Source organism: Copadichromis virginalis, linkage group LG16 (genome assembly GCF_057382275.1).
Source record: "Copadichromis virginalis isolate Kocher_CV1m ecotype Utaka linkage group LG16, C_Virginalis_male_GT1.1, whole genome shotgun sequence".
Lineage (NCBI taxonomy): Eukaryota > Metazoa > Chordata > Actinopteri > Cichliformes > Cichlidae > Copadichromis > Copadichromis virginalis.
In genome coordinates this window covers 28424347-28449658 of record NC_140633.1, presented here as the reverse complement: position 1 = coordinate 28449658, position 25312 = coordinate 28424347, and the positions used below count along the sequence as shown (strand labels likewise).

The following is a 25312-nucleotide window of genomic DNA, read 5'->3' as shown; positions in this document are numbered from 1 at the left end:
TATGTTCTCAATTGTGGATTACAAGTTTGCAGACCCTTGATCTTTCAGCGAGGGTGGAAGACTTGCAAAGGAGTCGGGGTCGATCAAGGGCTAACAGGGCTGCAGGGAGGAGGGTGATTGAGCAGAATATCAATGCTTGGAGCTTTTAGCATGCATCTGAAGCCCTCAGCTAGTACTATGAGATGATTCCAAGGACATATGCATCAAAAAGGAAAAGTCTGTTTGTTTATATCAGAGTCAGTGATAGCGTATTTTATCATTTGTTTATTTGTTTCCATTTGTAAATGAATGAGATGAGACAGTTTGAAAAAAAAAAAACGTGAAAACAACATTGGATTTAAATGTCAAAAAGTGTGAGAAATTAATGTTAATTAAAAACAAAAAGAAACGAGTATGCTAAGAGGTTTAGTCAGCAAATTAATAATAATGGGTCAGAGGAGATCAGTAAATGCATTGTTATTTCACTGATCATCCCCTGTCCTCTGACAGATTGAGTATGTGTATTTCACACTAATAAATCCCATCATAATGCTATGCATTCATTAACGGGTCTTCCAGCTGGCTACAGAAGGACATTTAAGTGATGTGAGCTAGCAGTCATTGTGAATTGTTATGGTAAGCAGGGTGACAGAATAGGGTCAAAGGGTGATTTTGTGATGACAGTGTTTTGCTGCTCACATTCAGTCATTTATTGCGAATCGACCAGGTTGTGATAATGGGCCTCCTCTGGATCCTTTCTTTTGTCAAAGATAACCTGCCACTGAAAGACCTTGGCAAGTGTGTGGGGAATAATTGTGAAAAGACATTTTTAAAGACTAATTCAGAATTAGCACAAATTCCTGCAAATTTGAGTTACAGAAACTGCCAGGTAGAGTGGCCGTGACTTCATTCAAGTTTGTTTAAGCAACTGAGCCATCACATCTGCTACCCTCATTATCAGGGTACACTGTCTCAGCTACTTTTTTTTTTAAAATCAAGAAATAAATTAAATGACAGGTGAGAGAAATTAAAGATTATTATTATTATTATTATTATTATTATTATTATTATTATTATTATTAGGTTGTTTAAAAGGGAAAAAAACTGTCTATCAGTTGCAAAACTACCTTAAATATATACCATAAATAAACTAAATAAAAAAAACAACAACGCCTATTTGGTAAAAGTTTGATTGGTAAAACTTTAAAATAAGGTATTGGGCAACAGTAACTCACTCAATGTATAAAAGTGTATTACATACATAAAACAACAGAATGCACACAAACACACACACCCACACACAAAAAAAGGGACCATGTTCCCTTCACCCTCCACATCTTCTCGAGCGCTTCTCTCAGCCCATGGTACTTCTTCTGCTTGTCCACCACCACTATGTCCGGCTGGTTAGCCATCACCAGTTTGTCTTTCTGTATCTAGCTCGGTCATTCTCACCCACACTAGGGAATGTGTCCCATTTTGACCTCCAGGCCATACTCGGCATATGCTCAGGTGACTGGATGGGCCATTCTAGCAGCTTTATTTTGGGATCATTGCCTTTCTGAAACATCCACCCTTGTTTCATATTCATAGCAGATTTTTATCAAGAATGTCTTGTGTTTTGTTACAGTTTTCTATTCATCTGTCTTTCAATTATATGAAGTGTGCCAGTGCAGTATGATGTTCCCACCTCCAAACACTGTCGTTATGGTGTTGTTATGTTCCATAGACTTCAATTTTGGTCTCCTCTGACCCGACTATATTGTCTCAGTATTTCACAGGTTTGTCTAATTGCTTTTTTAGCAAACGTTAAAAACACTTCAACATGCTTTTTTTTTTTTCGACAAAGGAGTCTTGCATGGTGAGCTTGCATACAAGCCATGTTGGCTGAGAGTATTACTTATCGTTTTCTTTGAAACAATTGCATGCGCTCATTCAATGTCTTTCTGTAGCTCTCTACAAGTGGCCCTTGACTCTTGGAGAACTCTTCTGATAAATCTATTTACTCCTCTGTCTGAAATCTTGTGGCACACCTGGTCGTCTACACCAGGTTTATGGTAAAGCATGTTTTGATTATGGCCCCAACAGAGCTCACTGGAACTTTAAGTAGTTCAGAAATTCTTCTGCAACCATTGCCTTCAGTGTGTTCTGCAGCAATAAGGTTGCAAAGGTGTTGAGAGAGCTCAGTGGTTTTACCCATCATGTTTCTTGTGTGACACCTTTGTAATGAGACACCTTTTTATAGGCCATCAGTTGGGACATAACCGGCTGATATTAATTTGCACTAAAGTGGCAGGATTGCTTTTTAATTACTGATAGATTTCAGCTTGTGTCATGACATTCCATGCCTTTTTACACCTCCCGTTCTTCATGCATTACTTCTTCAATAGTTCTCCCCTGTGTCATTTCTCATTATTACACATAAAATAATTTATGGACAACATATGGTTTGATTTCTTTGCATGTGTGGCTTGGATAGGTTATTACCGACATCTGATGGAACCCAGTATCACAGCAAAACATGTAATAGACACGCCAGTCCACCTTGTCCATTTCTACAAAACGTGAAATGGACATGCATGGAGAAATTGCATTACTGCATGCAGAAGTTGCATTACCAGTGGGGGGAGATAATATGTTTAAAACCAAGAAGTTGGTAGTGAGCAAAAAATGTGTGAAGTACATTCCATGGTCCTTAATTGCCAGAAACAATTAAGCTAGGCGGCTAATATGTGTTTACATGTAAATGTGCTAATAATGTCTGTTTAAATCCTGTGATTATTTTCACGTTGGGTTGAAACAAAATCTCTCTCTCTGTTGTTACTCCAGCTTACTACAACTCTCTGAAATGTTTTGCATGCATCTACACTTCATGCTTTGGAGAGGAAAAGCATAAAATGGAAACGTTGGACAGGTACGTTGTTTTTGAAATCGTCTTTCCACTGATTCAGATTTTTGTTGGGCTTTCCTGGATATCCATATATTTTAAGTGCCTTTTTTGGCTTTTGCAAATAATTTTTTCTCATTTTCTTCATGTGTACCATTTGGGTTACTTACATGTGACACTGCTGTTGGTGGGCACCACCACAGGTTGGATCCTTGGGTACTTGACGATATCTTGCCAATGGATTGTGTCCGCATGGCACAAGAACTTGTTTTGGTCAACATAAACACCTCCATTTAGGATTTCTGTAAGAAAACAAATAAATAAGGGACACACTAAGTACATATATACAAAGAGCTCTCATGTCTTTTTACCTGTAGGATGTACCAAATTCAGCATGCTGCCCTTCTCTGGATATGTTTTTCAACTGATTGACTTTTTCCTTCTAATTTTTCAATAACAAAGAACATGACTAGATGAAGTTAAAGCCATAGTCATTAAAAAAACGTAAGGACTACGTTTTTCTTTTAGCTGGGGAGAAGAAATTATTTGGGGTGAACAGTTGATTTTGAGTCACACAGATGTAATGATTGCTGTTGGTGTGAAGCACCAAGGACAAAGCCATGTTATATTGCTGTTATTACAACCTCTGATCTTTTCCCATTGTGTTGTTTTTCTCATCCTTTTCCTTCTATGCTGTGAGCCGATAGAATCAATTATGCCCCATGGCCAACATTAAATCCATAGGATTTTATCCTCAGTAAGGGGCAGCAGGCCTAATATTTTTTTTTTTTAATTGTATTTCATCAAGGATGTGATGTATCTCAAATCATAAAATGCTTTCCCTTGTCAAACCAATGATCATCAGGCTTATAGGGACAATTGATCCCCCCCACACACACACACACACACACATAGAAATGTACACCACTGTCTGTTGAATGATTGGATACGGAGGGTGGTTCAGATTATCGTCATGCAGGACTTTAGAGAATGCTTAATCTTGACTTTTATGAGAGAGAGAAAGAGTGCTAAAGAGAAAGAGAGAGACACATAAAGAAAGGCACAAAGAGACGGAATGCAGAAAAGGAAAGAAGAAGTGAAGCCCAGTAGCAGATTTGCATTATTTACAGAGCTTGTGTGTTCTCTATCTCCATACAAACAGATTACTGACACAGGGCTGAAACCGATGAGACACATAATCATACATGAGGCGCCCCACCAGCTCCACACAGAACGAGCCAAATACAATATCATCCCACAAAGGCTCATATAAATAATAATCATTGGATAATAGGTGGCAGTGGTATTACCTACACAGATTCCCCACCCCACAACCCCAGCCACCACCACCCCACCCCCATCTATCTGCATTTGTGCTGGGAGTTAGGGAAGAATTTAATCCTGCTTCTCACCACATAAGCGATATCGCTCGACCAGGAGGAGGCCATGTCTCAAATTCAAATAGTTTACACAATAGAACGATTTGAACCGCAGTTTAGCGAGATACATGTATTTTTTCTGTGTATTCATCTTCATCCTGGCTGGTTTGTTAGCCAACATGTATCAAATGTATACATCAAATTATACATCGGTTATGAAAAATATGTATATATAATTATTATTATAAATATTTAAAGTTTACCGATCTTACAAAATAAAAATACATCATTATTATCACTTTGTAGTGGTGGTGATCTATCTAAAGAAAACAACAACTATGAAACAAGACAAAACATATTTGCTAATCCCTGTGCGTGTAACCTAGAAAGAAATGCTGCTTCGACGAATATCAGCTGGACAGATGCAACAGTCGTGCTCTCAAACACTATGTGTAAATCTCTCACAAGTGGATCCCCTGACTGTCTAACCCATTGTCTAATTCTTTTCACACGTGATGCATTTAGACATGCGCTACGCATACAAAACATGTATTAATAGTCTGACATGACATGTTCATGAATTTAGATTGTAGTTTACTGTAATTCGCTCCCTGAGGGCGCTTTGCCCAGGACAGTTTTAGTATTTCCCATCAGGATATTTCATGGCCTTCCTCATCAAGATATGAACAATTAACAAACAAATATTACATAATAATTACAATAACATTCCCTTCTCATGCAGGCTTTAGTTTTATTAGAAATACATGCTTGGCTTGCATATTTTCTGGCTGTGCAGCTGGTAGCCAGGGGGAGATCAATGGTTAAATTCTGTTGTTGATTGTTTGGTGGGTAGAGAAAATGTCTTAATTAGTTTGCTCATGTAGCTACTACTCATATTTCTGAAATGCACCCCCCTAAATCACCTCCAGCCTTGTCCCGAGAGCAACTCCAAGCATCTCTGTGTGACTGCAGGCTTCAAAAGGTGCAGCAATCTTCAGTATCAGGCTGCATAACCATTGCAGAAAGACAATATGATATTCAAGGCAGCACAAATGTATCCTGGTAATTGCAAAATGATGTTAAGTGCTTTCTTTCTCTTTTTCTTCCCTTTATTGCAGTGTGGGGATGAGTTTGATTAAGACTGGGGGGCAAAAAGCAAACCAATCATCAGAAAAAAAAAGGCACATTAATGAGTGCGTAAGGCTGAATTAATTGGTGCAGAGTGAACAACTTAATGAAGACATATGTAGGACAACAAAAACCCCATAAATCTGGCCGAGCTTCTGTAATGTTGGAGAATTACATTATCGTATACCTTTACTTTTTTCTGTACACTTAAGAAAATCCATGTGTTGAATCAGCCCAATCAAGGAAACAGATTTACTGCGATTCTTAACTTCAGTCTCACTTTGTGCTGTCTTTCAGTGTCAGGAAGAGAAACACCCTTGTTTAATAGAGCAACCACAGTAAGCTAGAGAGTAGTTAGAAATATAGACAGGTACCCAGGGACTCAGGAAGACACTCAAACAGTCAGGCTATTACAGTAGATAGATAGGTATTCAATCAAAAAGATAAAGGTGTTTCCTCTATCCTATAGCAGTGGAACTGGGGATTTAGCCCTGGGTCTCCAACATATTGTCTTATTGACTCTGAGAGCTTCAGCTTGGTTTCAGGCGATTGTTGCTATCAGCTCATCAAAACAGTAGGGAGAAACTCTGCGGGAAGATCAGGATGCATTCTGGGTCAACAAGGCTAAATGCTCAGGCACACATCCTGTTGGACATCACAGCAGAAGTATTAGTTGCTAGGATGCATTCCTGAGATGGATTGGCAGAAATGCAGCAAAATAAGAGATGAGACATGACATGCAGTATACACATACAGGCACACAAACGCACACAGAAAGAGCATGCTCAAAAGCCCTTGACATATATAAACATTTACAAATATGGCTCATGCTTGCTATTAATGAGGTCCTCATCGCATGGCTTCAGCATCAATTAAATTACCAGATTGCTTTATCAAAAGGTCACTAATTTCAATCTTTGTGTAAGAGCAGGGGCGGGTGGGGAATGTCAGTGCTACTCAGCTGGCCCCTTGCAATTTCTTTTACGCATCAATCATAGTTTCATTTCCAATCAATCTAAGAGAAATGGATGCTTCGCAAGTAAAGCGTAGAGAATGGCACTGCACAGTTTATCTAATTCCACTTACACTGTGTCACCATTCACCGATCTGCCGTTAGAAGAAATAAAATATATATTCAGTAACTGGTTTAGGAATGCTAAAGAATAAAAGAGATGGCAATGGTATCAAAAACATCTAACAACAACATGTACCATGGAATGCAATAAAAATCATACAATTATTAAACAGTGCAAGGTTGTGAAAAATACCATTTTTTTCTTAGTTTTTTTTATTGCGTGTTACTATAAAGTTATTGTTATTATACGGTTTTTGAGGGCTAATTTTCAATTTTTAAGTGTAAAAACATAATAAGGAGTAACACATACACACTGTTAAAGTAAAAAAAAAAAAAAAACTGCCATTGTGATATGATGTATTATCAACTGCCACAGCTGAAAAAGGAATCAAGAAAGAGCAAAAAAAAAAAAAAGTAGTTTCTGGAACTGCCACTTGGGGCTGATGCTAAATGTGAAAACTCCCCATCATTAGAATCTTAGCTTTGTAGCAGAAATAAGCATGTTTACAGTCTGGTACAAACTGTATAACTAACTGTATAACTAAAAAAAACACACAAATGGAAAATTCCTGTGTCTGGTTTTAAGACACTGCTCATGCTGCCACACTGTAAAAAATCAAACTTGCAGTTGTTGAGCTTACAGTCATTTCTTTCACAATTCAACAATAAAAGTTCAGTTGGCCCATAAACTCAAATACATTAAGGGTTTCAACTAATCATTTAACGTTTTGGAGCAAAAGTTGGTCTCAGATGAAATTTATTGCTGGCAAAATGAATGAATTCAAGTTTTACATGAGTTGAAGCTATTGGCGCCTTTCTGTGCCTGAGTACGCATGCGCATCTCATATTTTTGGATGCTACGGGGTCTACTTTGCGCTTTTGCAAGGACTGAAAGCCACCTGGCCGTCTGCCTTAATGAGAACGTGAGGCTTTTTATACCAGGAGCTGGATAGATCGTTCATCTCAAGTTTCTAAAGGCAAGTAATGTTTCTTTTATTATATCAGACAGTATATGTTTGAACAGTCTCAATTTGTCTTTTAGAAATATCACAACTGAAGTTCTTCGTATTTTTCCGAAACTTAGCATAGCATTACTTTCTTGGCTAAGAGGCCTTGTGGCTTATGGGTATGTGTTTACTATATCATTTAAGATTCCATGTCACAAACTACGTGCCATGTCACAAAACAATGAAAATCCGACAAACTTCGCTACTAAAGAGGCGCGCTCATATCTGACAAGCCTCCGCAACACCCCCTATGCGTATTTCATGAAGTGCAGTCTGTGGCCGCCATACCACCTAACGAAACAAAATAGGCTGGCTCACTCATGACCAACGGCAGCAACCCCCCGCCGCTATTTAAATAAAATAAAATAAAATAAAATTCGGGGGTGCCTGCTGCTATGTCTTAATTTGTTCGAATCACATTTAGCCAATAAAATGTGTGCTTTAGTTTCTGTGTGAACGGGGTGGTGGAGTCCTCATGGCCAGCGAGCTCCACTAAATGAACTAAATGAAATATGAGATGTGACAATATCGTTTATATCGATATAGTCTATGTTACATTATAATTATACTCGTGGAGCCGCAAGTTTGCCTCTCTTTCGTCCACTTTTGTCTCTACGCTGTGTTACTCCGCCTCTCTCCTTCACTGAACACAACTCCCCCTCCCCCATCGCTTCACCTGCAGGCAACGACAAGATGGACACGGCAGCTATCAAAGAGGAGCTGGTCGGTAGGGTTGCCAACTCCCTGAAAAATAAATAAGGGACACCTCCTTCCCAGTGTGGTGAATTTTCTAGCTCTTTTTTTGTGTGTGAAATTATTTTTTTAACCATTTGACTTGAAGTTGATTTAAGTAGATGCATATTCTATTCTTTGTGATATGAACACATGTGAAACAAATGATCATTTAGCCATTTATTTTTAGCTCAAAATGACAACATTAACACAATAAAACAGGTCTCTTTCTTAAACAGAAGCCTGTCATGCTTAACTTTTGAGAATATAAGTAAATCTTTCTTTAAAAGCACTCTGTCCTGCTTAACTTAAAATAATAGAAAACAACAGAAAGAAAAATATTCTTGTAACAGTGCACATTTAGTGCATTTAGTACAATTGGCTTCAGTTGAGGTATTATTTCAGCTTTTCTAATCAGCTGCGCCTGTTTGTAAACCCGCTTGTTCCCATGATTACGCATCATAACTCATCATCATTATTCATCTATGTATTACTTTTATGTATTAGTCATCAATTTGTTGTAATCATCTATCCTTGCAGTTGTTTATTACACAAAATAAATTATATTATCACACTTCTGGCCACATAGCGCTGATATTCACTGCACATGCCCATATTAACGTTTTCCAGCCAGGTGTTTTCCTTTTCCCATTCTTCCCTTTCTCTGAGGGGAACAAACATTGCTGCTCTAACGCTGGGCTCACACTGTGCGATTTTTGGCCCATTTTGAGCCGATTTTTGAGTGATCGGACCGATTTTGGCCTTCATCGTGCGTCGTGTAGTATACGTGGGGTAAAGAGAAGTGATTAACACCTCACGACCAGCTCCCGATCATCAATCGCTCGTGAGGGTGTCACCACAGGCGCTCACACTGCTCACGCGCAAACGTAAACGTTGGTGAAAAAGACGGCGCAGCACGGCTGTGCAGCGTGTGATCTGGACACAAGCGATGGAGGCACTAGTGATGGGATTTCCGGCTCTTTTTACAGATCCGGCTCTTTCGGTTCGGCTCACTAAAAAGAGCCGGCTCTTTCGGCTCCGAACCGGCTCTTCAGGTTGTTTTGTTGCTTTAATTAATTTATTATTAACAATAATATAAAATTATGCACAAAAGGAATTACTAACGTAAAAAAAGTGGTTTTATTTATATATGTTTATATATAAATATATGCGGTGGCCCCTAGAGACAAAACACGTACAAACTCCAAAACACATTTCTAGCATGAACTGAACTTCCAAAGCAGAGCTACTAGATCACTTAAATTACACAATTGAAAGCATGTGTGTATTGTTTGTGTATTTATACACAGGCACTCATATATATATTCAAATAATTTAAAAAAAAGTTCATTTACCTGTTACTACCACACACCAAATCCGGTTGTTGGTACTTGCTGGCTTGTGTAGCCACAAGATAACAAAGGCTCAACACTGCACCCAGCATCCTGGAGCACTTCTGTTGTCTTTTGTACGTGTTTTGAGTTTTTATGTGCTTCTGAGTTTTTACGTGCTTCGGAGTTTGTACATGTTTTTACGTGTTTTGGAGTTTTTACGTGTTTTGGAGTTTTTACGTGTTTTGGAGTTTGTACATGCTTCAGAGTTCGTACGTGATTTGAAGTTTGTATGTGCTTTGTCTCTAGGGGCCACCGTAAATATACTTTTATTTATTCACTCCACATAAAATGTAATAAATAAATCACATAATACAAAAATCAACTATTCACATTTCAAGTTTTAACTATTTAAATTTTCAGCTTTTTTCTTTTACAAATTTAAAGTGAAAACAACACAAAACACTGCAAACCACAACACAATTAAATATAAATTATAATATGAAAACAAAAAGAACATGCATATTCTCTGTCATATGGGCCTGCATGAATAAACTTTCTGAATCCTTTATCATCTGCAACCGAAAATAGTTGTGGATGATTACTATACCTTTCTAATGTTGTTGTCCCTGCCTCTCTTTCTCTCTCTCTGGCTCTGTTCCTGTGCTACTGAGTGTAACTACCGCCCCTCCCCCCCTCTGCCCAGCGTAAAGCACAAGGCTCGCTTGCAGAGTGCAGCGGAAAAAAGTGCGAGAGAGAGGCTGAGAGAAAGAAGAAAAAAAAAAAACACGTGACGGCTCGCGATAAGGAGCCGGCTCGCGTCGTTCACGTCAAAGAACCGGCTCTAAGAGCCATTTCGTTCGCGAACGACCCATCACTAGGAGGCACAACTTGTAGAACTTTGGAAAGCTCATCCGAGCCTTTTCGATGTGGCATCACACAATTATCACGACCACAACAACCGTGAAAATAGTTGGATTTACACTGCTGCTCAATCACAGCTGCCTGATCAATGTTTTTCATTAGCAATTTAGCAAAGTTGATGGTGGTGGTGTGTCTGTGTGAGTGAAAGACAGAGAGAGCGAGCGACAGATTATCTGTTATAACCTTCATTTTATGGAGGCACAGTGTGAGCACTCAGGTCGCATCAGAGCATCGGGCGGTATAGTGTGAGAGTACATCGTGACCTATGAACTTCTAACCCCTGCGAGTCAATCGTGCAGTTTGAGCAGGAGCTGAATAACGTGACTGAAAAAAATCGCACAGTGTTTGCCCAGCTTTAGGTGTACTGTCATCCGAGACTTGCACCGCAGAGTCGGCGTTTGTTCCCCTGTTGGCCATGCTTCTTGTTGTGGTCATCTGTTGTCTTCCGGTATTTTCTCCGCAAGCGACCTTTCCTCGACCAATGAGATGAGCGGTAATCTGAATTGTCATACTCGAATTGTCATAAGTGTGCTGTCAGCTCATTGGTCACAAAGCAGGAGAGGGGCTGGGAATTATGTTTTCAAACAAAGTGTTAATTCCATAAACATTTATAGACTACTTTTGATTCTCACTGTATTACGGGACAAAGTGCGTCCCTTATTAGCTCAATACGGGACGTGTACTTTTGTTTCGAAATACGGGACGATTCCGTATTTTAAGGGACGGTTGGCAACCCTACTGGTCGGTAAAAAGAAAACATTTGAAGATTACTATTTTAGTGCTGTCAGCGTAAAGTTAATGCCATAACTGCATTAACGGGGCAAATCTCCGTTAACTAGTTACCGCGGATCACCCCGTGCGTGGGGCTGGGTGGCGTTAGTGAGCTAACCGGGCTAACGCGTTGACGCACGGCCTAAAATCCTTTCATCTCAAAAATCGACAGTCTGCCTTATGCATGAATTCTGGTTGTGCTTACTGACCTCGAACCAATTTTATGTGGTACACAGCTTAAAAAAATATGTCAAATGTTTTGGTACGACTTTGGTAAGCTATGAAGCTGCACTGCTTGATGGATTGTTGGAGCATTACGGCTGATACGAGTGATACGTACTCTGCTTCAACGTAATATTACCATATTATGTGTGTAAGGACCATAAATGGCACCTGTAAGAGACACGGTTACAAAGAGGATTTCAAACTCCAGGCTGTCAGTTGCGCAGTAGAACTTGGAAACAGAGCAGCTGCAAAATCTGTCTTTGTTATTATGCTCAGCATCTTTTATTTTACATTTTGACTGCACAATTGTGAGCTTTTTGTTATGCACAAAACAACATTGTTTTGGTTTATTTATGGAGCACCATTAATAAATGCACTGATAATTTAAACAGATGCTTCAGGAGTTTTATCCCACTCATACTCTCAATCCAATGTTTGTCATTCTAAGTTGTAAAACCAATCACACAAAATTATCCTTTGCTTACATAATACATCCCAGTATACTGTTGGTGCATTCCATGTAGAATACAATTTGTTAATAATAAATTAAATAAATTAAACATTTGATGTAATGTATGTTTTGTAAATTATTTGTTTTACTGTGTTTCACATGGCATTTTACAAGGCAGAATCAGCTCACTTTAGTGAGCCAAAAAAATTAGGACAGGAGAAAAAAATTCTTAAGTAATGTCAGGAAGCTGGCATTTTATTTTAAAACTAATTGCTATTTTTATTTATTTAGAGAATTAAAAGCCAACTCCAGACCACTGCTTGTCCTGATTTATGAGGGACTGATGAGGAGTTGGTAAGGAGAGGAATCAGAACAGGAGTGCCTGCCCCCCCGCCCCAAACACATTATCAGGTAATGTAACTTTGGTAATTTGAGATTAATTCAGGTTTCTTTTGAATTGTTGACACTGTCCTCTCCTCTCTTCTCATTATAGCTTTTGTATGCAGTGCCAGTTCTGCTCTTTTGTCTGTTCAAGCCAAGAAGTACTCTTAAGACATCACCAGCTACGACATAGAAGAGGATTTCATTTGCCCTGTGTTTACAGTGACTGCGTCTGTTCGTTCAGGACACGAGGGGCATTGAAGTCTCACCTCAGCAGATCACACAACAGGGCTAAGAAACCAGATAGAAGTTGTTCACATCCTGCCATCTGATGTTTTGAATCTGTTTGTTAGTGACTATCTATCAAGATAGGTTTGATATTCTGTCTGACAACACCACCTTTAAAATTGGATGAGTAACATTTGTTACAAAAATTTTTTTGTGTTTTTGGAAGGACTTTATTTGTGGCTGAATGTTGTCAGTATGTTAAAAATGGCTGATCTCAAAAGTCAACATTGTCAGTGGTGCAGTTGTGTTTGAACACAAAGTTATTTGAAAATCAACTGTGTAAACATTCATTGGTACAACAGGGAGCACCTCATGAAAACTATGAAAGATACTTTTTCTAAACTTTAGGAAATTGATTGGCAAAACAAAAAAAATATGTTGTGTAAACTTTAGGAAATACGTTGCCGAAACTAAAACTAATACCTTGTGTAAACTTTAGGAAATACGTTGCAAAAACAATAAAATATGAGTTGAGAAAAAGGACAATTATTAATTTTGTCAACACAAAAACATTAGCTAAAGCAACTTATCTCCTAAACTTGAAATTATAAGTTATCCATCAGAACCTAAAAACGTAAATGCAGTCGGTTGCCTTGAGTTTTTAAGTTTTAGCAACGTTTTTTTTTTTTTACAGTGCAGTGCCGTGTCAATCACTGTGCTTTGAGCCACTTGCTTGCCGACAGTAGATGTCAGGACAGCAAATCTCTGCATTTGCTCTACAAATAGGTGATCTACCCTCCAATCCATCATCTGCTGCCACCACGCAGTTCCATCCGTGCCCTACAGTCCCCAGTGTTGTCAATGAGATGCAGTGAGGATGCAGAAATGTAGTTTATCGGCATAGTCTGTTTTCGTAAGAGCGAAATGCAATGTTTTTTTTCGCTTTAGTGCATTTATTTGTATAATTGTGTAGATATTCACATACAAGAGCAGAAGAAGAAAGAGAAAATAAATTTACTGTGTACATGTTTTTTCCACATAACACTTGTTGAGAGGGATTTGTCCCTGCAGGAGAGAGGTCAGAGAGGAACTTCTATGCCTCTAATAGCATCATGGACCAAATGAAAGAGATCATACCATTATAACATATTCTTCCATAGTCTTGTATTATACAGTATCTTTGTAACTTAAGAGTAAATATAAAGATTTTTAAAAATATTTTCTGTAATGTTTAGAGGAACATAGCAACCTTTAGTAAAGAGTGGGTGGCTATTAAGTCTTGTTCAACATAAAGGAGTCGGCTGTTCAGTTTCTTTAAGTGAATTTTTAATAATTTAGTTTTTGCCTGTGAAAATTAGCATCCCTATGAATATCACAGTGAATTACCAATACACATTTCTACCCAAAATCATTAATCGTTATTTATCAGTACTGACACACCAAATTTCAGTATCCTAAGATATAACCTCCACCAGTAAGCAAAAGACCATGGCTTAACTTTAGCTTCAGAATTATTGCTTACGGGGATATGAAAAATGCATACTTTTATACACTGTGGGGATAACTACTGTAGCACTTTGGTCAACATCTGAGTTCTTAGAAATGTAATAAAGCCATTCACTACCACATTAAAATGACACTTCTTTAATACGGCTTCCATAGTGTGAAATGCATCCCATCATGCATCACAAACTTTAGATTTTCTATGAGGTCCGTAGATGGGGCACCTCCCACAAGAATTGCATGCAATTTTAACACTGTTAATGCAGTCCCCAAGCAAAACGGTGGTACCCATTCAAATGCAATTGCACTTTTATGTGTTTAACTATTGACCTGAAAAGAACAACTGCATTAATTTGACTACATGGTGCTTCATGAGAGCTACAACAGAGAGATGGCAGTGGTGGGATTTGACTGTCTCAGAACATGCGGTCAGGAGCAGCAGCGTGGGCACTGTGTATGTGTATGTGCATCTCACACAGCTCGACTGATAATAGAAAGAGAAAAAACTGAGATTTAAGCCATGAAATGGAAGAAAAGGGGAATATGTTAAAGACTGGAATAGACTGTCTTTCTATGAGTTACAGACTTAAGAGTGCGTACAGATACACTTTGGTGTGCTTAATTAAATTCTCTACTATTCACACAACCTTTGAACATCATGACATACCCAGACAACTTCAGCAACATTGTGCATACAGACCCACTAATTTAGACAAATCTAAAATTAATTATGACAACACATGCCAGAACGCCTTCCAAACATTCCCGATGTCACTTGCCAAGACCCTAATAATGTCTTTCTCTTTTGTCCTTGTTGGTCATCTTTGCTAGTCAAGTTAGCATACATTTTCCTGTAAATGGATCAACAATGCTACTGGTAGCTAGCACAGAAACAGCTTTTTTATTAGGTAATAACTGTTGAGTTTGTTAGAAAAGGTCACATTTAAAATGAACTGTCATATAAAAAAAGGAAAAAAAGAATGTTTTTACAATATATGTTTGTTTTAGCTCCCCTTCTGTAATGCTAGGTAGATGCTAAAGTACCACAACCACAACTTTATTGACATATGCCGATTCGAAATAAAAAAAGGAAAAAAAATCAAAGGTTATTTTATTATCTGCAGGCAGGAACACAGAGCAACGTTACTTTGTTACTTTTTAGTGAGTATGAGTCAGCTGGACTCAAAATTGGGCTCCAGCACATAAAGAATAAACGTATTTGATATTATGATGCATTACATATGCCTATCACATTTAATTTTTAATTAATTTAGGGTGATGTAATGTTGTTCCATTGTTCTAACTGACTTCAACTCCCACTTTTAAGCGTAATATTTATATTTATATATTTATATATATATATAATATAATATATATATGTGTGTGTGTGTGTGTTAGTACTTAAATGAATCCATTTTATTCTCTGTGTCACCCTAAAGGAGAAGTGTTAAGCTCTTTTCTGATGTATAGTAAATGTCATGGGGGTGTTGGCCAAGGTCCCATCCCCCAAACCTACGCCTCTCCTTCACCAAGATAATTGCATTCACAGGCTGCTGATTAAATTTGGCCCATCCTTCATGAAATTGTTTCCTATGAGTCTTTATGAAAAATGGCTGAGATTTAGGGATTATAGTATTATACCCGAGCAAGGCAAAGCATCTGCTGAAACACAAGAAGAGGGAAAAAAATAAAATAAAATCATGACAGAATTGTTAGGGGGGTGTGGGGTGCAGCCTTCCTTATTTACAACTTGAACTGTGATAAGCCCTCATAATCTGAGCTTTATGGATAGGAGAAGAGCAGAAAGGAAGCGGAGAAAAATCATATTCCAATACTTCGAGATAAGACACATCTACAAGCAAAGAAGACAAAACCAAGAAAACAAATTGGGAACTAGACAAAATAAAATATAGAAAATAAAGAAATAAATAAAGGTTGAAAAGATTATCAAGGGAACATACAAGCAAGTGATTAAAAAAGAGTAAAAGGACCTTCAATTGCTGCTGCTGAGGGCCACTTAGCTTATCAAGGCTGATGTGTGATCAGCCTGCCAGCTGAATTAAAATGAGCCACGCTCTCTGCTCTGGAATGGACAAAACAAACCAGGGTCTGAGAGGGGAAAAGAAAAAGAGAAGGAAAGATGGAGAGACTGAGAAGAGAGAACGGGTATGTACCACAAGCATACCAAGTATGTTGGTTTTACCCAGAGGAAGCTGACTTTAGTCAGTGCATGATTTGCTAAGGCAACAACACGTTACCGAGACCTTGTTTTTTCAAGTCAAATGAGAGATAGTGAGTAACACACTGCAGACCATGGCTGCTACTTTGTTTACACACCTCAAATATGTAGTGAGCATTATCTGTACATCAAGACTCAGTAGATTTAAAGCCAAGGGATTAAGCACATAATCAAAACGTATTAACTTAATGTATTCCTTTTTGTTTTTTTGGTTAGAAAGGTTCAGCTACTCAGCACTGATCTGACACAAACAGGTAAAAAAAGGTCTTGCTATTAGCAAGTAATAAGACACCAAAAGAACAACTGGCAAATTAAGCAAAGGTGAGGTAGTTTTGAACTGAGTAAGATTTCATATAACTTTTCCAAAACTTACAATATTCACACCCACTTAACACAGTCACTAGCCAAGCATACTGAAGTGAGAAAGAAGGCAGGGTTTGAACTTCTCTATCAAGCTCTCTTCTCACTACACAGCTATTTTTGGCACCCAGGCCATAGTGTGTACACAACCATGTTGTATACACACTATGACTGCCTTCCAGGAGAAATTATCTGAAATATGTGCCATCATCCCCATATTTAATAACTATAATGCTTTCTTCCTCTCTGTAACAGTTAGGTCTTCATTCAGTTTTTGAATATGATCCTTTGGAACACTAAAAAGATTGCTGCTTTGCCTTGGTTGTTTGCTTAACTAGCTCTTTTTTGAGCAGATCTCTTCCTTAGAAGGGACAAACAGAGATATTGTCCCATTAAAAGACACACTACAGAAGTTCTCAAATTACAAGGCCTTGTTTCAAAACCCCATGCACTGTAAATATCCAAACACAATTCCAATAAAGAGTAAAATCCAAATAAAAACAGAATGGATCTGCACAGAATCTTTTACTACCTCATTAAAAATATTACCTAATTTCAAATTTCATTGCGACATGTCAAAAATGTTGGGATAAGGTCAAGTTTACCATTGTGTAGAATCCCTTTTTCTTTTAATAACAGTCTATATTCTGGGAACTCAGACCAGTTGCAGAACTTACTATTTAAGCTTCGTCTTTGTTATATATCTGATTTTACAACATGCCAATTTTTTTCAATTGGTGAAAAGTCTGGATTGAAGCAGGGCAGTTCAGCACTTGGCCTCTTCTGCTGTGCTGTTGAAGCAGATTAATTCAATTCTCTTGTTCGGATGAGAACACATGTTGCATTAAAACCTTTATATACCTTTATATTCCTCTACACCCCCCCCCCCCAATTTTTGCACATGTCGAGGAGCGTGTCAGGCTACATTACACTGTGTGTTATACTTGTATAACTATGCATGTGACAAATAAAGAACCTTGAACCTTGAACCTTTCAGCTCTAACGGTGAATTTCCAAACGGCAATTCCATAGGCACTGATACACCTTGATACCATCTGAAATGCAGGATTTTCAGTGACCACTGATAATATGTCAGGTGGTTTAGCGACATAGTTTGTTGCAGATTAGCAAACGTCTGCCCATCTTTATGTTTGAGAAACTCTGCCTAAGATGCTCATTTTTACCCAGTACTGACCTTTACCGAGTTAACATAATTAGGTGCAAAATGTCCTTCAAGCTGTTTCTTTTTAGTACCACCTAATTTTTCTAGCCTTTTGTTGCCCCTGTCCCAACCTTATTGAGACATGTTGCTGCCATTAAATTCAAAATAAAGAGGGTTTTTTTGGTTTCTTTGGCATGCAGCATCCCAACTTTTTCAGAAATGGGTTCATATATAGATTTTCAACTTTTTGAGCAGCAGCATCAAGGGTAAAAAATGATGGGCGATCGTGGCTCAAGAGTTGGGAGTTCGCCTTGTAATCGGAAGGTTGCCGGTTCGAGCCCCGGCTTGGACGGTCTCGGTCGTTGTGTCCTTGGGCAAGACACTTCACCCACTGCCTACTGGTGGTGGTCAGAGGGCCCAGTGGCGCCAGTGTCCGGCAGCCTCACCTCTGTCAGTGCGCCCCAGGGTGGCTGTGGCTACAATGTAGCTTGCCATCACCAGTGTGTGAATGGGTGGATGACTGGATATGTAAAGCGCTTTGGGGTCCTTAGGGACTAGTAAAGCGCTATATAAATACAGGCCATTTACCATTAAATAATGTATGTCTAGCTTCTTTTAAAAATGAAGGACATCTACTGCATTCTGCATTCATATTGTCTAATTGTATGATATAGTGTGAGATTTTCCAGTTTTACCACTTTATTGTTTGGAATTGAACGTTAAAAGAAGAAGAACATAGAACAAGTTTAATAAAGACAAAGAACCAATAAAAGCTAAGATCATGGATGACTGAGATGCACTGATGCAGTCGCTAATGAAGCTTACATTGATTACTTTTAATGTGTACCGTCTTGCACAAATTAACCTTTGAGTGCCTTTGTCTCTAAAGTCTCAAGATAGTGAGGCCACTTAACATATTTTAATAACCACTTGGATTTCCTACTGTTTTATGTCTGATGCCAGCCATCATATTCGAAGAGCACAATTGTGTTGGATCTTGCCATATGCACAATCCTGACCAAAGTGACCTCTTTGTATTGGAAAATAGAATAGGTCCCACTTAATATGAATAGGACAACCTGGAAGATTGCGAAGACTGATCCAGAGCTTTAACAAAGAATACCACTGGTGAAAAAAAAGCATGTACCACAGACAGAAACAATTAAAATTTAAATATTTAGTGAAGCCATGGCTGGTGATGCATGTATTAACACCCATCATATCTGTGTGGAAAAGTGAGATGGACAAAAAAGTCTTTTTCATGTCCCATTACCCACCACTGCCCCCATCAATAGCTGTTCCACTTACCCAAGGCTTTGGCCTTAGAGACAAAAATAAGCATATTAATTATTAAACGGCCAGGGGAGAAAGGGGCGAACTTGTCGGGTCCGAGGGTAATATGTGTGTTTATGTGTGTGCTGGCACTAGTGAAAGATATTAAATTTAGGTTTGACAGCAGTGTCTTTTAAATTCACATTAAGAATTTTTAATACAAATGTAACACCTTTTATCCAGCTGTTTAAATATGTACTTTATATGTTACCAGGATGTAGGATATTCTGAAAGACTCGAGGTTTATACACTATCAAACGCTTAAAGTCCAATATAGGTTTTTGATTTCTGTTTTAACATGTCAACATAAAATTTAATGAAAAAAAAAACTGTTTACACTGTCAACGGTTACAAAATAAACAATTTAAAAAAGTTAACAAGAAACAGTATTTTCTGTGTGATTTTAGGATTGCTTTCTATGAATATCAACCATCTCGTGTCTTTAAGAGTAAAAACATTTCATCATCAGTCCACAGGTGTCCATTTAGACCTTGTAACTAAGTTGATAAAAAGTGACATTTTCCTTAGTTACTTCGGAGACCCACGGAGCTGCCAGTCAGCTCCTATTTTATTTGCTTTCTTACTCATTTTGTTCCTCCTCTGAGATGAGCACTGAGCGCCTCTGACATCAAAGGCCTGTCAGAAACTCTGTCTGGTCAAAGTAAAAACTGTGTGTCAAGTTTGCACAGCTGTGAACTGACATGGTAAAACCATAATGACAGCCAGTCAGTGACAGAAACTGAGCATGATGAGCACCATGTGATTGTTTTGAATTTTCAGAAACATAGAAAGAAAGACAATGAAGTCGATACAGTATAAACTGGAACTTTTAAATCTTTAAAAGTATGAAGCTCTTGACTGATTTATATGTATCCACACATATATTTACTTTATCTCTTTTGTACACTCAAAGCAGTGCTCACCTAATCAGGACAGGCATAATTAATACAAAATACTTACAGAATTTATAAGATTTGTAATATTTTCATTGACCAAAACGTACATAGCTTTTGTGTTTTGTTTTGTTTTTTAAAGAAAAAAGAGACCCGTTTAATCAACAGTATGTATTTTAATATGCTTCTCTAGTGAAATAGTTTACTTATTTGTCCTTTGGAGGTATACTATTGTATGGACTTTGCGGTGTAAGTACCGCAAAGTCCAAGTCGCACTGGCACACATGGTAATTTACATAATCTACAGAGGAGACATACATGCTTGGGCTCTTCTGTGTTTCCTGTTGGAACAAGAGGGAACAATTCAAACGTGGTTATGAAGTAAGAGAACAATGTCCTGTTGGTCTCTTGCCCAATTTTACATCTACATCGTGGCGGATCTATGTCTGATCTAAGCCACTGCCTGGGGGGATGGAAATATTTGAGAAAAAGAGAAGAAGACTGTGTTTTGATTATTAATTGGCATTAAAATTCTTTCCACGCCTACTTTAACTTTTAATGAGGTGAAAGTCAACTCTCACTTAGAGGAGGCCGTAGAGGCTCCTTTAGGAAGGCAAACTGGTAATGAGTGGTATGTAGGTATGAGAATATTGTGATATTACCAGATAATATTGCAGTATTATCTGCTAAAGGGGAAGCTGAAGTAAGGTCATGTCCTGGAATATATTCTATTCAGTGACGACAGACTGGTCTGCAGTGTAATCATAGGAAATGTAAATTGTTTATTGGAAAGAGACGAGTGTAGGGACTAGTGTAATGCATTCACACATTAGCATTCTTGCATGAAATAAAACAAGCAACCGAATAAAGAATGACATAAACTGCTGTTAGAACAGACAAAATTGTCAGTTCTATGTATCTGCATCAAAACACTTTAAAAGAAGTTGCTGACCAAAACAATCTCACTTAGGGAGGATAATTGATATCAGACTGCTTTAATAGCATACAGAAGAAGCAATCACTAATCTGCCCTGCACTTTGCCAGATGCTGTCTAAATGTGCAGTACTATACTAATGTCTTGAGCCGCTCCTCATTTCTTTAGCTCTTGCTTCCATGGAGCCAGACTTTTGTATAATTTGTGGTCTTGAGCAGTAGTTCTACAGTCTCCATTTTCAGAGGCTTTTCTTGTTTCTTGTTTTTTTTGTTTTGTTTTGTTTGTTTGTTTTGATTTTAACCCATGAATCATTGATGCATAAAAACATTCCCTAAATCAAGGCATGAACTAGTGAACAGAACAGAGATTAGCAAAGAACCAACTTTAAATAGCATATTTAAAGAGATAGAAGAAAAGTGGAGAACAAAATAAGAGCTGGGCTGATTTTCTTTTTGATACAAGAGACATCGGCCTTGGCTCCCTGGTGCTGGACTATGTCGAGCTTTACCTCTGCTTTTAAAAAAATAAAACTTTGTTTTACACCTTTAGACACTCCGTATATAGCGATCTGTCACTAATAATTTTTTCTCCATTTCTGTAGTTGGATCTATGAAAATAACAAAAATAATAGTTTTACAGGTATGAAATATATTTGCTACAACATGTCTACATTGTCTGCAGTGTGTCCTTAACAGAGATGGGCAGAAACATGTTACTGTAATCCGATTACTTTTTTCAAGTAACGAGTAAAGTAAGGGATTACTATTGCCAGAAGGTAATTAGATTACTGTTACTTTCCCATAAGCAGGCTGCGTTACTGCGTTACTAAACCGTGATTTTGTTTGTGAGAGTGTCTCATTACAATGACGTCTGAGCGTGTGACGCTCATGGCAGCAACAAACATGTGTAGATCAACAATGGATAATATGGAGTGCAGGAGAGAGAACGACCATGCAGCGTTCAAAGCTTGGAAGTCCTGACATTACTTTGAGTTTGATTCCATAAAAAGTGACAAAAACATTAGCAAACATTAGTGCCAAATCACAACAACGGTCACCTCAGAGCACTTTATATCGTAAGGTTAGATACCATGTTTCTAAGATTTTTAGGGCCAAATACAATACTCTGTTTTCTCTGGATTTAGAAGTAGGAAATTAGAAGTCATCCAGGTCTTTTTGTTTTTAAGACATTCCTGTAGCCTAACTAATCAGCTTTGTCACTTGGCTCCATAGATTGATAAAGCTGGGTATCATCTGCACAGGATTGAAAATATATAATAAGTCTTTGATATGATACTGCCTAGGGGAACCATGTGAAATGCAAAAAGACTGTATCCCAGCACAGATCCTTTGGAACTCCATAATTAACCTTGGCATGTGAACAGAACTCTACATTTACATGAACAGATTGAAGTCTATTAGACAGATATGATTCGAACCACTGCAGCCAAATACCTTTTAATACCCGCGTGTTTTAATCTCTTTACTAAAGTATTGTGGTTAGTGGTATTAAATGTTGCACTGAGGTCTAGAGATGAGTCCACTGTCAAAGCCCATCGTTACATTCACTAGTGCTGTTTCTGTATTGTTATGAATTCTGAATCCTTACAGAAACTCTTCAGATAAACCATTCATCTGAATATGATTAATTAGCTGTTTTACAACTACTCTATCATGAAATTTTGAACTTCGTCAGGCTATAATTACCTATGAGTGCTGGATCAAGTGATGGCTTTTTAAGAACTGGTTTAATTACTGCCACCTTAGAGGCCTTTGGAGTATAGCCCATAAAAAGAAACAGACCGATCATACATAAGATTGAAGCATTAATAAACAGTTTTGTAGCATTAGGGGTCTAATAGAGCTGTTGATGGTTTAGAGGAAGTAATTTTTGAGGTTGACTAGTGAAATATTCACCTTCAAGTTTATTAGAAATATGCAAATGCTGGTTTTGCCTTGTATTTTGCATCTCCATATATCTTTGCATATGTTTCAATAAATCACTGGAAGTATTTCCCAGTTTCCCAGCAATAAAAATAAATAAATATATATATATATATATATATATATATATATATATATGAACGACTTTTGCACATTACTGACTATATTATGTTATTATTACTTTCATTTTCCTCTTCATTGTATTCATGATTTGTAAAAGCTTTTTATACAAAATATTTGTACATTTCTATATTCCTTGCAGGCAGGTAAGAGAATAGTTTAAAGCTTTAAAGATTAAGGGGAAGTAAAATGCAATAAACCTAAGGTGGGATAATAATGGTCACCGCTGTTTGAGTTAAACTTTGCAGTCTAAACATATTTAAGGGAGCATGAACTCTGTTAAAACTTTTAGACAACACAGTCCATCATTTCAGTTCTTTGCCAAATGCAGCACACAGAGAGAGAGACGTACACATTTTTAATTGGAGATGCTCCATTTTGTATTATTATCTTTCCTTTCTCATGGCAGGTTTTGCTATTGTTGTCCATTAATATTTCATAAAGCACATTTATTTTCTGCTTATGAAATCTCAGGCATCGCATTATTAAAGACTGAAGAACAGAACAAATAACAAAAGCATAAAAAAGAGAAATATCCATGCACCCTTTAGACCAAGCTGTGAGTGACAGATCCAGATGGCCCTGGAAAAAATATAATCGGGTAAAAATAAGTTAATTTAAGGGAAAGTAAGAATAATATGAAGTCATTTAATTAAAGGACTCCAAACTGTAAAAAATGAGAAATTAAAAATGACAAAAATATTTTACGTTTTTTTTAATTAAAAATGTGAAAAACCCTTTATATTAAATGAAGACATTAAAAAAAAGAAACACAAAAAGAAACTTTTTGAGGAATTCAGCTTTGCTGACCTGTGGCATAAAAACAAATTGCTTTGGTAATTTCTCTCTCTCTCTAAGCCACATTACACTGCAATAACTTGATATCAGTTACTACTCATGGCTTGTTTCGGGCTTAAGTTTAACATGTGCTTCCCCACAATCCACATTAGAGGCTCACAAATGTGACAATATGAATGTCGTCCTTCAAAAAGACGCCCCATCTTGCCCCCTTCCTGCAGTGGTGAAATATTGAGTGTGACACAGGAGTAATTGCATGGGAAGTAATCAATTAGACACACAATTGAAGGAGACCTGAGGTATGTGGGCTCCCAGGCAAGAGGCTTGGCTGAATTCTTGTGATGTGCACTGGACCAATCTTCTCTGGCTCCCGTGGCAGAATTTCTCTTTCGTCTACTAGTAGTTAGACGGCGAACGAAAATCTTGGGGATCAGAAAAAGGCACCAATTTTATGCCCCCCATTTACCAGTTCCTTGTCTGGGGGAAACACATTAACTCAAATTATTCCCGTCAACGTGCCCCATTCCATCCTTTTCCTTCTTCCCCTGTGTATCACTGTCACATAACACTAAGAAGGACACACGGAGCAGATGATATTGTATGTTCGTGGTCGATTTCCACACTCAACAACTGCAGTAGCCTTTGGAGAACAGAGTCAGACTCAAGTGCGCAAGAGACTTTTGCATACAGTACAGATTGGTACAAGCATGCATGTGTTTGTGTGAAAGGCATCAGTGTGACAAATCAAGACAGCCAACTAAAATATGATGACCAACAGAGAGCCAAAGACAGGGATAAAGAGATGGAAGAAAGACAAAAAATGGGATAGACAAAGAGAGAGCAGATGGGCCATGAAGGAGTGGTTAACGCCTTGGCGTAAAACACAGGCTTGTGTACATGCATGCGATGAGAGAGGATCATTCAGCAGATGGGGCCTCAGATTGGATGCTTCATTTTGGACAGACGCAGTGCAGGCGTAGGGTGGTTAGAAAAATGAACCAACAACACAAAACAAATCTGAAAGAAATGAAATGAGGAAAATGGAGGGGGGGAGGGGGTGGCAAAATCAGAAAGCTCATCTGTGTTGTGCTCCTTATTGAGGCTGTTATTATTTTGCCAGGGAAGCAGGCTGTAATTACCATGTGAAAGCACAGAGGCTACCCAGGGTTCATGTGAATCCAGACAGAAGTGGTGAAAATGTTTGCCGTAGCAAGAAGGAGGACAGTGCAGGTCATTATGCATCAAAATATGGATAGGGAACTTTGAAAATGTCAGAAGCCAGCTGTATTTAACCTTTTTTCTTGCTTGGACATAGGGAGAAGTAAAAAGAATGACTTATTTAAAGCTTTTCCTTGTAGCTATCAGAGAGCTCACTTGAACACCCAAAATGCCTAAAAATGAATAGTCTTATAACGGCCGGGACAGTTATTTGTTCCAGAGGAAGAAATGTCAAACAACAAAACTAAACTTTCTGCACTTAGTGCCTATATTTCTTATTCTATACACCCCCGTGCACACACACTATCCTTAAC

At 38.0% G+C, this 25312-nt stretch overlaps 1 protein-coding gene and 1 long non-coding RNA gene across 2 annotated transcripts in view; one reads left to right on the top strand and one right to left on the bottom strand.

Annotated features, from left to right (window-relative positions):
* The window catches only part of erbb4b (erb-b2 receptor tyrosine kinase 4b), a 341570-nt gene that overhangs the window by 106957 nt on the left and 209301 nt on the right, over window positions 1-25312 (bottom strand). The window contains exon 4 of the mRNA XM_085434270.1: window positions 3034-3165. Within this exon, the coding sequence (XP_085290396.1) occupies window positions 3034-3165 (132 nt within the window). The remainder of the gene's footprint in view (window positions 1-3033; window positions 3166-25312) is intronic.
* Window positions 7346-12907, top strand: LOC146691009 (uncharacterized). The gene is made up of 3 exons (XR_014915517.1): window positions 7346-7422; window positions 12178-12297; window positions 12380-12907. It is a non-coding gene; the product is annotated as an uncharacterized LOC146691009 (long non-coding RNA).